This window comes from Sander vitreus, chromosome 7 (assembly GCF_031162955.1).
Source record: "Sander vitreus isolate 19-12246 chromosome 7, sanVit1, whole genome shotgun sequence".
Taxonomy (NCBI): domain Eukaryota; kingdom Metazoa; phylum Chordata; class Actinopteri; order Perciformes; family Percidae; genus Sander; species Sander vitreus.
In genome coordinates, this window is record NC_135861.1 from 1,145,274 (window position 1) to 1,157,773 (window position 12,500).

The 12,500-nt window shown below is 43.9% G+C and overlaps 1 protein-coding gene and 1 long non-coding RNA gene across 3 annotated transcripts in view; one reads left to right on the forward strand and one right to left on the reverse strand.

Moving 5' to 3' along the window:
• Positions 1 to 6,221, reverse strand: part of LOC144520421 (uncharacterized) — a 6,855-nt gene extending 634 nt beyond the window's left edge. Inside the window, exons 1-2 of the long non-coding RNA XR_013502216.1 lie at positions 6,168 to 6,221; positions 4,352 to 4,468 (exon numbers count right to left, since the gene is read on the reverse strand). This is a non-coding gene — a long non-coding RNA (uncharacterized LOC144520421). The remainder of the gene's footprint in view (positions 1 to 4,351; positions 4,469 to 6,167) is intronic.
• The window catches only part of tfe3a (transcription factor binding to IGHM enhancer 3a), a 31,193-nt gene that overhangs the window by 13,899 nt on the left and 4,794 nt on the right, over positions 1 to 12,500 (forward strand). For both annotated transcript variants that reach the window (XM_078254116.1, XM_078254115.1), the window contains 2 exons: positions 7,406 to 7,532; positions 11,150 to 11,206. In XM_078254116.1, the coding sequence (XP_078110242.1) occupies positions 7,406 to 7,532; positions 11,150 to 11,206 (184 nt within the window). The remainder of the gene's footprint in view (positions 1 to 7,405; positions 7,533 to 11,149; positions 11,207 to 12,500) is intronic.

Sequence of the window (12,500 nt, forward strand, 5' to 3'; positions counted from 1 at the left end):
CCACTCCTAAAATATGGACGCTTGGTCAGATGCTTTTGTCATTGTTATGTGACGCTAAAAGTCTCCTTTAGCGTCACATAACACGCTTTAACTAAACACGCTTGGTCGGGACTATTGCCGTCCCTTTTGACGCAGTTATGTTAAGGAAAAGCTCGTGGGTGGGCTTACGTTTCCGTGACTCGCGGCAATAACGGGACGGTTAAAGACACACACGGGACACGATCCCCGGTCTCCTGGGTGAAAGTCCTGTGTTTGGGGGTTGTTCCCCCCTTACATACTCCTCTCTAAACCCCGTGTAGCTGCTGCTCTCCCCGGTACGTTCTACAAACACGGTGAAGGGCACTTTTTTCGTTGCTTCAGACGCTGTCCAAACGTCCGTATTTCACGAGTTCTGAGTGAGAAAGCGTTGATATACACTACTGGCCCATGAGTCCTATTTTAAAGGACAATTCCGGTGCAAAATGAACCTAGGGGTTAATAACATATGTGTACCGAGTCGACCGTTATCTGGGATCTGTTTTCATGCTAATTGAATGTGTCTCTAGCTTGAAACAAGCTAGCGCAAACCGCTGAGTAGCTGCTAACGCTAGCTTTTACGGCAGAGGGTAAATCACTATTTCTATACCACTAACAAGGCTCAAAATAGCACCGTCGTTCGACTGATCGTGACTGTTTTCCCAAGATGGCGCCTGCCTGTATACGTGAACGGTACCAAAGCCCGTCTACGGAAAGTCGTTCCACTTCCTATTCAGCCCCATTGTACCGAATGTGGTTGCAGTTCCACCAGAGTTCCACTAGGGGTGATCACGGTCCAGTGCAAAATGAATGGGGCTCTATGGAGCTAGATGCTAAATGAATAGGACTCTATGGAGCTAGATGCTAAATGAATGGGACTCTATGGAGCTAGATGCTAAATGAATGGGACTCTATGGAGCTAGATGCTAAATGAATGGGACTCTAAATGAATGGGACTCTATGGAGCTAGATGGCTAAATGAATGGGACTCTATGGAGCTAGATTGCTAAATGAATGGGACTCTAAATGAATGGGACTCTATGGAGCTAGATGCTAAATGAATGGGACTCTAAATGAATGGGACTCTATGGAGCTAGATGCTAAATGAATGGGACTCTAAATGAATGGGACTCTATGGAGCTAGATGGCTAAATGAATGGGACTCTATGGAGCTAGATGGCTAAATGAATGGGACTCTATGGAGCTAGATGCTAAATGAATGGGACTCTATGGAGCTAGATGGCTAAATGAATGGGACTCTAAATGAATGGGACTCTATGGAGCTAGATGCTAAATGAATGGGACTCTATGGAGCTAGATGCTAAATGAATGGGACTCTATGGAGCTAGATGCTAAATGAATGGGACTCTATGGAGCTAGATGCTAAATGAATGGGACTCTATGGAGCTAGATGCTAAATGAATGGGACTCTATGGAGCTAGATGCTAAATGAATGGGAGTCTATGGAGCTAGACGGCTACATTTGTCTCTTTCGCCTGATTGTCGTTGAGAAATCTCAGATCTGATTGTAGTTTTTGCAAGTTCAACATGGATTATAGGTCAAAAGTTGAATGAACGAGTACTTAAGTCCTTTTGATTTCTTACAGGTTGAGTCGTTGTTGCCCATAACACGCTAGCATTCTGCTAATGAATGCTGATTGGTCAGTGAAGGACTGATTACGATCGGAGATCCCGCTTGAGAGTCAGAGTGAATATTTCGGCGTGGTCTTTAAAACATTAGCAAACCTCTTTCTAGCACGTGTATTAACAGGGAGATGCTAACCTGTCAGCTGTGTTGTATTAACAGAGAGTCTAACCTGTCAGCTGTGTTGTATTAACAGAGAGTCTAACCTGTCAGCTGTGTTGTATTAACAGGGAGAGTCTAACCTGTCAGCTGTGTAGTATTAACAGAGAGTCTAACCTGTCAGCTGTGTTGTATTAACAGGGAGAGTCTAACCTGTCAGCTGTGTAGTATTAACAGGGAGAGCCTAACCTGTCAGCTGTGTAGTATTAACAGGGAGAGCCTAACCTGTCAGCTGTGTAGTATTAACAGGGAGAGTCTAACCTGTCAGCTGTGTTGTCGATGCCTCGAGAGAACAAAGGAAGTGACTCAGAGCTTGCCGTAAAGCAGTATCTCTGGCCGTATATGTGTATGACGTCATTGACATTTTAAAAGGCTTTTTAGAACAAAAAAGCCTCTTTAAAATAATCCAACACCCAGCAGTGTGTATTTTCTTAGCCTCCCCTTTCAAATGCAACATTCAGATTACTAGACAAAAAATGATATCCTGAGAAAAGTGGATGTTGAGCAGTACAGCTCCATAGAGCCCCATTCATTCTGCACTGGCCTGTGAGCGCCCCCTATATGGATCTCTGGTGGAACTGCAACCAGGTCAGAAGCCGGAAGTAAAGAGAGAGTGGACCTTCTTCCCTTATTAGAAATTCTTTGACGGTACTGTCTTTATAATCTATCTTTTTAATAAACTGTCTGTACACTGGGACCCTCATTATGCTACTAGTGTGGTGATATTTTGAGCCTTGTTAGCTCCTGCATTGCAGGTGCTATTCTTCCTGAGGTCCTTACAACTCACTTGAAAATGTGGCAACGCAATAATAAATACACATAACAACATCATAAACAATAAAACAAATAAAAATTGTAAGATAAAAACTAAACATACACTATCATTTCATGACACAACTCATATAAAATAACAAAATACAAACACATAAGACAAGGACAGACACATAGACCGCTCCACCAGTTCAGTCATCAAGCATTCCTTACTTTTAGGTTGAACACATTTTTAAGACGGGTATTACCACATACTATCATCACATACCATCTCGTTCATCCTCTCAGGACACATCTCACAGTTGAACAAACAATCATCGGCACTCATGAGTTTATGAACCCATGCTGAAGTTACTAAAAAGAGGAATACACAAACCATCTTTAGGAAATTGATCTTAATGCCTTAATTAAAAAAATTTGGAAAAATCCAACCTTTAAGGACACCAGTTTTCTTTGTGAATGAATAATGTATCGTAAATAAATAAATGTTCTTCCTTAAAATACAGGAGACATAAGTCAGTCCACCCCTATGTTAGATTCCCATAGAGGCAGGCAGACTTTTATTTTGAAAGGCCAGTTATTTCATGGATCCAGGATACTATGATCCTGATAAAGTTCCCTTGGTCCCCTCATCATCACATACCCTTCACCATACCCCCCATCATCACATACCCTTCACCATACCCCCATCATCACATACCCTTCACCATACCCCCCATCATCACATACCCTTCACCATACCTAGAGATTGGCATGGGGTACTTTCCATAAGATCATCTCTCAATGCAAATCTAACCAGCTGTTAGGCTAACTGAAATACAAACCATGTTAATCTCTAGGTATGGTGAAGGGTATGTGGTGATGGGGGGGTATGGTGAAGGGTATGTGATGATGGGGGGTATGGTGAAGGGTATGTGATGATGGGGGGGTATGGTGAAGGGTATGTGATGATGGGGGGGGTATGGTGAAGGGTATGTGATGATGGGGGGGTATGGTGAAGGGTATGTGATGATGGGGGGGGTATGGTGAAGGGTATGTGATGATGTGGGGGGTATGGTGAAGGGTATGTGATGATGTGGGGGTATGGTGAAGGGGATGTGATGATGGGGGGTATGGTGAAGGGTATGTGATGATGTGGGGGTATGGTGAAGGGTATGTGATGATGGGGGGGTATGGTGAAGGGTATGTGATGATGTGGGGGTATGGTGAAGGGTATGTGATGATGTGGGGGTATGGTGAAGGGTATGTGATGATGGGGGGGCCAAGGGAACTGTATCAGGATCATAGTATCCTGGATCCATGAAATAACTGGCCTTTCAAAATAAAAGTCTGCCTGCCTCTATGGGGATTTAACATAGGGGGGTACTGACTTATGTCCCCTGTATTTTAAGGAAGAACATTTATTTATTTACGATACATTATTCATTCACAAAGAAAATCGGTGTCCTTAAAGGCTGGATTTTTCCAAATTTTTTTAATTTAGGCGTTAAGATCAATTTCCTAAAGATGGTTTTTTTATTCCTCTTTTTAGTCGACTTTAGCATGGGTTCATAAACGTATGAGTGCCGATGTACATATGTTGTTAAACCTCAACCAATGTTGTTTCTTTGTCTACTCAACTTCTCTAATCAATAGATATGTTTTAACTACATGTTTAAATCTCCTTTTACTGCTTCCTTGTGTTATTTGTTCAGGTAGCATATTCCATTCTTGTGACCGTTTGTTTAACAGTGTTTGTCTTTGCTTGTAAAGTAAAGTGACCTCTTGTAGCATGTCTAGTCGCATAGTCATCCATCCATCCATCCATCTTCATCCGCTTATCCGGGGTCGGGTCGCGGGGGTAGCAGCTCCAGCAGGGGATAGTCATGTATATCTAAACTGAAAGGTAAATTATGATACAAAATAGATGGTTTCTTTGTAACAAGAATATTCCTAAAATAAACCGATAATGAATAGAGCAGTGGTTCCTAAAGTTTTTTCAATAATGTACCCCCTTTGAATAGTTTTTTAAGCCAAGTACCCCCTGACCAGCACAAAACAATACAGATACAATACAGCGCTGGCAGTGATAGATTCACTAAACAACAACGTGTGACTGAAAAACATTTAAATGCTATGTTTCAAATGTTAAGAACCCATCACTAAGATCATTCATTAATATAGTATGATTATTTTCAGAATAATGCATGACTCACGTACCCCCTGCAGTACTCCAAAGTACCCCTAGGGGTACGTGTACCCCCATTTGAGACATTTGAGACATTGTGCATTGTAACATTTGTTCTATATCCACACCTAAGCGCTATAAGCACGGCTCTATTTTGCACCATTTGCAATTCAGTTATTTGGGTACTCTGGAGGACTGCAGGGGGTCCGTGTCCCCCTAGGGGTACTCTGGAGGACTGCAGGGGGCTACGTGTGTCCCTAGGGGTACTCTGGAGGACTGCAGGGGCTACGTGTGTCCCTAGGGGTACTCTGGAAGACTGCAGGGGCTACGTGAGGTATTTCAAAACCCAGCAGGACTTTTAACTGCAACGGAGTATTTTCACGGAGTGATATTAGTACTTTTGCTGCAGTAAAGGGTCTGAATACTTCTTCCACACAGTTTATTTTCCATTTACATTTGTCTGTCTGTGTTGAATAAAATGATCATTGAGTCAAAATGTCAGTCAGGAAACCTCTATAGTTACAATCACGCACATGCAGAAAATCAGTTCAGTTTTCCAGACTTCCTCGTTCCTTCTGCAGCGTGTGTGGGTGGAGTGTGTGTGTGTGTGTGTGTGTGTGTGGAGAGTGTGTGTGTCGTGTGTGTGTGGGTGGAGAGTGTGTGTGTGTGTGTGTGTGTGTGTGTGTGTGTGTGCGTGCATGTTTGTGTGTGTATGAGAGAGATAATAAGCTCACTGGGAGTTTCTTTCTTAAAGAGACGTTTCCCCATTTTTCAACAGTTGTCCGACCAGAAAGAGGAAGAGAGGCTGTGTGTGTGCAGTGTGTGTGTGTGTGTGTGTGTGTGTGTCACTGTGTATATGCGCATACGTGTTTATGTGTTTGTATGAAATCTGAGAAGATGAGGATTTTAGTTTTACTGCCGGAACATGAGAAGAGGAGGATTAAATCCGAGGTAAAGAGTTTTTTTAATTTTTCTTGTTTGTTCCAGGTCAGTTTGAGTGTTTGACCTCTGACCTCTGTTCCTGATCGCTGTGCCTGTTTTTATTGTTGAACTACGGAGAGAGAAAAGAGACAATATCAGTGGTGGAAGAAGTATTCGATTCCCTTTTAGTAAAAGTTAAGTAAGTACAGTAAAAGTTAAGTAAAAGTACACAAGAAATATGAGCAAAGAGTGCTTAAAGCAGGAGTGTCAAACTCATTTTCATTCAAAGAATCACACCAAGGGCCAGACGTGGAGAGTTTGTTTTTGTTCTGACTTTTTTGTGGCTTTCTCAGACATTTGTCACCTTTTGTACATTTTCCAACATTTAGGACGCTTTCTGTTGACATGAAAACCTACAAAAGTCATCAAAAGAGTTCCTTAGTCATCATAAAATTTAGCAAATCAAGCAAAAACAATGCTTATACATACCTTTTGTTAACAACAAGCTGTTTCACAGCCTGAATATGAAAACTAGAGAGAGAGAGAGAGACAGAGAGAGACAGAGAGAGAGAGAGAGACAGAGAGAGATTATATATATATATATATATATATATATCTGCTTCTGGGGGAATTTCTGAGTCTCAGAGTCGGCAGATCTGTCAGGTAATTGCAGTTTAAAAAACACTTTCCTGTGTTTCTGGTTTGGTTAGGCGGGCCAACATTTATTGTGACCCCAAATTGCTATACGGGACGGATCTATTTGGCCCGCGGGCCTTGAGTTTGATACACGTGACTTAAAGTATCAAAAGTGAAAGTTCTCATTGAGCAGATTATTATCACCGTAGACACTTTGTCTGATTTTAGGGGCAAACATTAGGGAAGACAGACAAATAAAAACTGGTTCTTTTTATGATGGATTAACAGTAATTTTTCACGTGGCCGGGTTAATTCAGTGGGTAGAGCAGGCGCACATGTACTGAGAGGTTTACGCCTCGACGCAGAGGTCCAGGGTTGGAGTCCGACCTGTGAAGATTTCCTGCATGTCTTCCCCCCCCTCTCTGTCTCTCCCCCTTCTCACCTAGCTGTCCTGTCAAATTAAGGCGGAAAAGCCCCAAAAAATGATCTTTAAAAAGTAATTTTTCACGCAAACATGGCAGAAAATGCTGCTTTCAGCCTCTCAAATATGGAGATTTTCGGCTTTTTTTCATTTTATATCATATTAAACTAAATCTCTTTGGGTTTTGGACAAAAAAAGACACTTTAAGACATCAGACATTAACATTGTGTTCTGTTTAGGCGCCTATTCAAAACATGAGAACATTATAATGGAAGTTTATGATGATTCTCATAAGTTGTTGCAGCAAATTTGGGTTAATTTCATTAGAGCTGCAAAGATGGATCAATCGTGAGTGTGTGTGTGCGTGCATGCATGTGTGCGTGCGTGCATGTGTGCGTGCGTGCATGTGTGCGTGCATGTGTGCGTGCGTGCATGTGTGCGTGCGTGCGTGTGTGCGTGCGTGCGTGTGTGCGTGCATGTGTGCGTGCGTGCATGTGTGCGTGCATGTGTGCGTGCATGTGTGCGTGCATGTGTGTGTGCGTGCCTGCGTGCGTGCCTGTGTGCGTGCCTGTGTGCGTGGGAGATCCTCCTGCAGCCAATCACACCGCAAGATGCTCAGGATATACTCTGATTGTTCCCCTGATTCTCTGCTCTGATTGGTCCGTTGCAGCTGCCGGTGTCGGGGAACATGCTTGACGTGTACGGCGGCGGCGGCAGCGGGGGGATGGCCACGCCCACCATCACCGTTAGCAACAGTTGCCCGGCCGACCTGCACGCCGTGAAAAGGGAGATCAACGGTGGGTGACACACACACACAAACACACACAAGAAGATTATTTTGTCAACATGTAACTGACAGGACACTCTGCAGACCTGACTGCTGATTGGCTCAGACAGTGTGATGTCAGAGCTCTGAGAGGAAAGCCCCCCCCCCACCCTGTTTCCCTTTTTTTTGCTGAAAATCTGTTCTTCTTCTTCTTCTTCAGTTTGATGAGTCAACATCACAACTTCCTCTGTCCTTTTACACACACACACACACACACACACACACACACACACACACACACACACACACGTTTTATTTTCCTAGATCATCAGTTCCCACTTCCTGTTCAGTCAACATGAACGTTCTGCTGTTTCAGCTGAAAAGAGTTTCTGTAACTGAACGTCTTGTTTAAAAGCTTCAAATGTCTCTGAAAATAAAATGTAACGTCATATTTTAAGTCTTTTAAGTTTAACAGAAAACTAACGATATGATTTTATGATCTCGGTTACTGCCCAGTCGGACGCGGGCCGGGCTGGTTACATTGAACGTGTAACGTATGCGGACCGTTAGCAGAGCGTACGTGCCGCTGAATGTGTCTTTTTAACCGCCTCCACCTGCAGCGCCACACGGCGTAGGACTCAGTGAGTCACAGGAGACACAGAGAGCTTTATCTCTGGGATTGTTGTTGTTTCTTCAGTTTTTTGGAGCCGGCACAGAGCTGTGAAACATCAATCTACGGTCACAGAGCTGTGAAACATCAATCTACTGTCACAGAGCTGTGAAACATCAAGCTACTGTCACAGAGCTGTGAAACATCAATCTACTGTCACAGAGCTGTGAAACATCAATCTACTGTCACAGAGCTGTGAAACATCAAGCTACTGTCACAGAGCTGTGAAACATCAAGCTACTGTCACAGAGCTGTGACACATTAATCTACTGTCACAGAGCTGTGAAACATCAAGCTACTGTCACAGAGCTATGAAACAATCTACTGTCACAGAGTTGTGAAACAATCTACTGTCACAGAGCTGTGAAACATCAAGCTACTGTCACAGAGCTGTGAAACAATCTACTGTCACAGAGCTGTGAAACAAGCTACTGTCACAGAGCTGTGAAACATCAAGCTACTGTCACAGAGCTGTGAAACATCAATCTACTGTCACAGAGCTGTGAAACATCAATCTACTGTCACAGAGCTGTGAAACATCAATCTACTGTCACAGAGCTGTGAAACATCAATCTACTGTCACAGAGCTGTGAAACATCAATCTACTGTCACAGAGCTGTGAAACATCAATCTACTGTCACAGAGCTGTGAAACATCAATCTACTGTCACAGGGCTGAAACATCAATCTACTGTCACGAGCTGTGAAACATCAATCTACTGTCACAGAAACATCAATCTACTGTCACAGAGCTGTGAAACATCAATCTACTGTCATAGAAACATCAATCTACTGTCACAGAGCTGTGAAACATCAATCTACTGTCACAGAGCTGTGAAACATCAATCTACTGTCACAGAGCTGTGAAATATCAATCTACTGTCACAGAGCTGTGAAACCTCAATCTACTGTCACAGAGCTGTGAAACCTCAATCTACTGTCAACAGTTATCAGAGGACGCAGAGGACGGAAACAAGAAATAAAAACCCCAAACTCTCAAAACCAAACTTCCAACACGCTCTGCCAACACTGACAGTCAATAAGCCGGTTCCTGTATATTGGTAGTTTTATTTTAAAGGACTAATATGTAATACTGACAGTTAGCATTTAAAATGTTTACTGCAGTCCAAATTCAAAATACTGAAAGAATCTCTCTCTCCATTGATCCTGCTCGTTTGTTTGCTGCTTTCATGGCTGTACTAACGTTGCAGCTGTAGCGCGCTGGGTTAACGTGTTTACAGATATATCTGGCAACACGGCCTGGCTGACAAACTGGGCAGTTGATACCAAAACACAAACAGACATTACGTCATGGAACGGAGAGTTCAAAAGGAGAAAATACTGGCATTAGCATTGTTGACAGAAAAGATAGTATTTCAACTTAGCATGTTTCCTTAAGATCTGATGACACATTGGGGTCATTTTTTTATTAAATACAGTAAATATTTTACATATTGCACCTTTTAAAAGACATATAGACACTTTATTATCCATTTCTAGGTAAAAAGGACACACACTTTGCGTAAAATATATAAAAATAAGACCTATTTTTACGCTTGTAGAGCGGATCTCTGCGGAGCAGACGCACCACGACGCGCTGCTCTCGTGTCCGGTGTCGCCTGTTTCACTGATTATAGTAGAAGCGTATTTTTGGAACACCCGCTCCACGTACGTTACGCGTGCAATGTAGCCGGCCCTGCTTAAGACTGACGCAGTTGTCAGTTTCCCGTCCAGCGCCCACGTCGTTTAAATAGCAAATGCACCTGCACCCATCTGTGGCCCATGGGCTTGCTGGTCTTACAGGGAGGTGTGTTCAGGTGCATTCTGGGCGTGCTGGTCTTACAGGGAGGTGTGTTCAGGTGCATTCTGGGCGTGCTGGTCTTACAGGGAGGTGTGTTCAGGTGCATTCTGGGCGTGCTGGTCTTACAGGGAGGTGTGTTCAGGTGCATTCTGGGCGTGCTGGTCTTACAGGGAGGTGTGTTCAGGTGCATTCTGGGCGTGCTGGTCTTACAGGGAGGTGTGTTCAGGTGCATTCTGGGCGTGCTGGTCTTACAGGGAGGTGTGTTCAGGTGCATTCTGGGCGTGCTGGTCTTACAGGGAGGTGTGTTCAGGTGCATTCTGGGCGTGCTGGTCTTACAGGGAGGTGTGTTCAGGTGCATTCTGGGCGTGCTGGTCTTACAGTGAGGTGTGTTCAGGTGCATTCTGGGCGTGCTGGTCTTACAGTGAGTTGTGTTCAGGTGCATTCTGGGCGTACTGGTCTTACAGGGAGGTGTGTTCAGGTGCATTCTGGGTGTATTGCTATCTTGAGACAGCGGGAAGTGATGGCACCATTGACCAACAAAAACCTGGTCTAAAGTCAATAACGCAGCATTTCATTGTTATTTTAACAGAGCATTAGTAAAATGCTCCTAGGCTCGTGCACAGCACGTGCACACTATGCTTGTTACACACACAGGGACGCACAGCAGCACACACACATGCAGAAGATTACAGATACAAATATTACGGTGCAAATCCTCCATCATAACAGCAATGCTCCAAGGTCCAAACGCGCCTGGCTTTTAAAGGGAATGGGAGATGATCTCTGATTGGTTGATTGCATGTTACGCCTAAAACACACCTCTGATTAATGAAGACACTAAGAACAACCCTTTTGAACCATGCACCCGGCACACGGACACTTTTTACCGCCGTCAAACTAGCAAAAGTGGATTTGGACACGCCCTAAACACACCTGCAGCAGGCGCTTCACGCCGTGCGCTTAGATCGTTAAAATGGGGTCCTAGGTGTCCCAATGTTTCAGAAAAAAGCAAATAAGTGTCCCTTCAGTCGGGATTGTTTTGTCTCAAATTTAATTATATTATTGTCATTTTAAAAACTGACTTTCAGACTTTAATGTTTGTCTGTTTGTACACGAGTGAAAGGTCTGTTGAAGGTCATACATTAACATTACATGTTTGTTTAATGTTTGTGTTGTAGAGGTGGAGACCAAAGCGATGATGAAAGAGAGACAAAAGAAAGACAACCACAACCTCAGTGAGTATACTGCAGAAATACTTAACTCCAGTGCGCCTGGGTAGCTCACCTGGTAGAGCGTGCGCCCCATGTACAGAGGCTTGGTCCTTGCCACAGCGGCCATGGGTTCGATTCCAACCTGCAGCCCTTTGCTGCATGTCATTTCCCCTCTCTCTCCCCTTTCAAGTCTAAGCTGCTCTGTCAAATAAAGGCCTAAAAGTGCCTCATCTTTGTTTTTGGGACACAGGAAAGAAGAAAGGAAGTATATAGGGACGAAGGTAGGAAAGAAAAACAGAGCAGGGAAGGGAAGAAGGGTGAAAGAAAGGAGAAAGGGAAGGAATAACGGAAGGAAAGTAAAGTAATAATAGATAAGGAAGGATGGGGAAAAGGGAAGGAAGGAAAGAAGACAGAAGAAAGGAAGTGCGTAGGGAATGAAAGAAATGCAGAGAAGGAAGGAAGGATGAAAGGAAGGAGGGTTAGGGTGAACCTAGTCTATATCCACGACGTTCCACTTCTGGGATTGCTCCGTTGCCGCCAGATTTTCCGCCGGATGTCCCTCATTTCTTAGTGTTGGCGTTCTAACCTCCGGTGGATATCTGAGGACTATGGTTAACTGCTCCTCAGATCTCTGCAGGGTAAATCCAGACAGCTAGCTAGACTATCTGTCCAATCTGAGCTTTCTGTCTACTTTTGAACGTACACGTTCCACCAAAATAAGTTCCTTCCTGAGACTATTTAGCAGAGGCACCGTGGCTCCGTCCGGCGCTTAGCGTCGCCCAAGACGATCGTGATTGGTTTAAAGAAATGCCAATACACCAGAGCAGCAGAGTTGCTTGTTGCTGCTATGTTGACGGTTATAAAAGCCTGTGCTCTCGCAGAGCTCTGTACGCGGCTGACAGTCAACTTTTCTGGACTAACCGTAACAACAACGGCCGCTAAAAAGACCACAACCTCACGGAGCTTTGTGCCCAACTGACAGCCACCTTTTCTGGACTTAACGTCACTGCAACCTCGAGGTTGTCTGTACCCAGGGCACAGTCCCTGTCTGTCTGAACAATTTCGGCAGAGGGGAGATTGTCGGTACTACTACTTCAAGACCCATTATACAGCTTGTCTATACACTGTACAGTCATTACATTACATTACACGTTATGGTTGCATGCCAGTTTGTAAGAAAGTGGGAATCATCTTACTGTCCAACATATCGTAACCTTGAAGCTGGCGATGGTAACGTTACGTTACATACATCGCAAAGCGACCTGTAGAGAACACTGTGTCCCAATCTAACAATTCATGTGTGACAAGGGACTGGCTA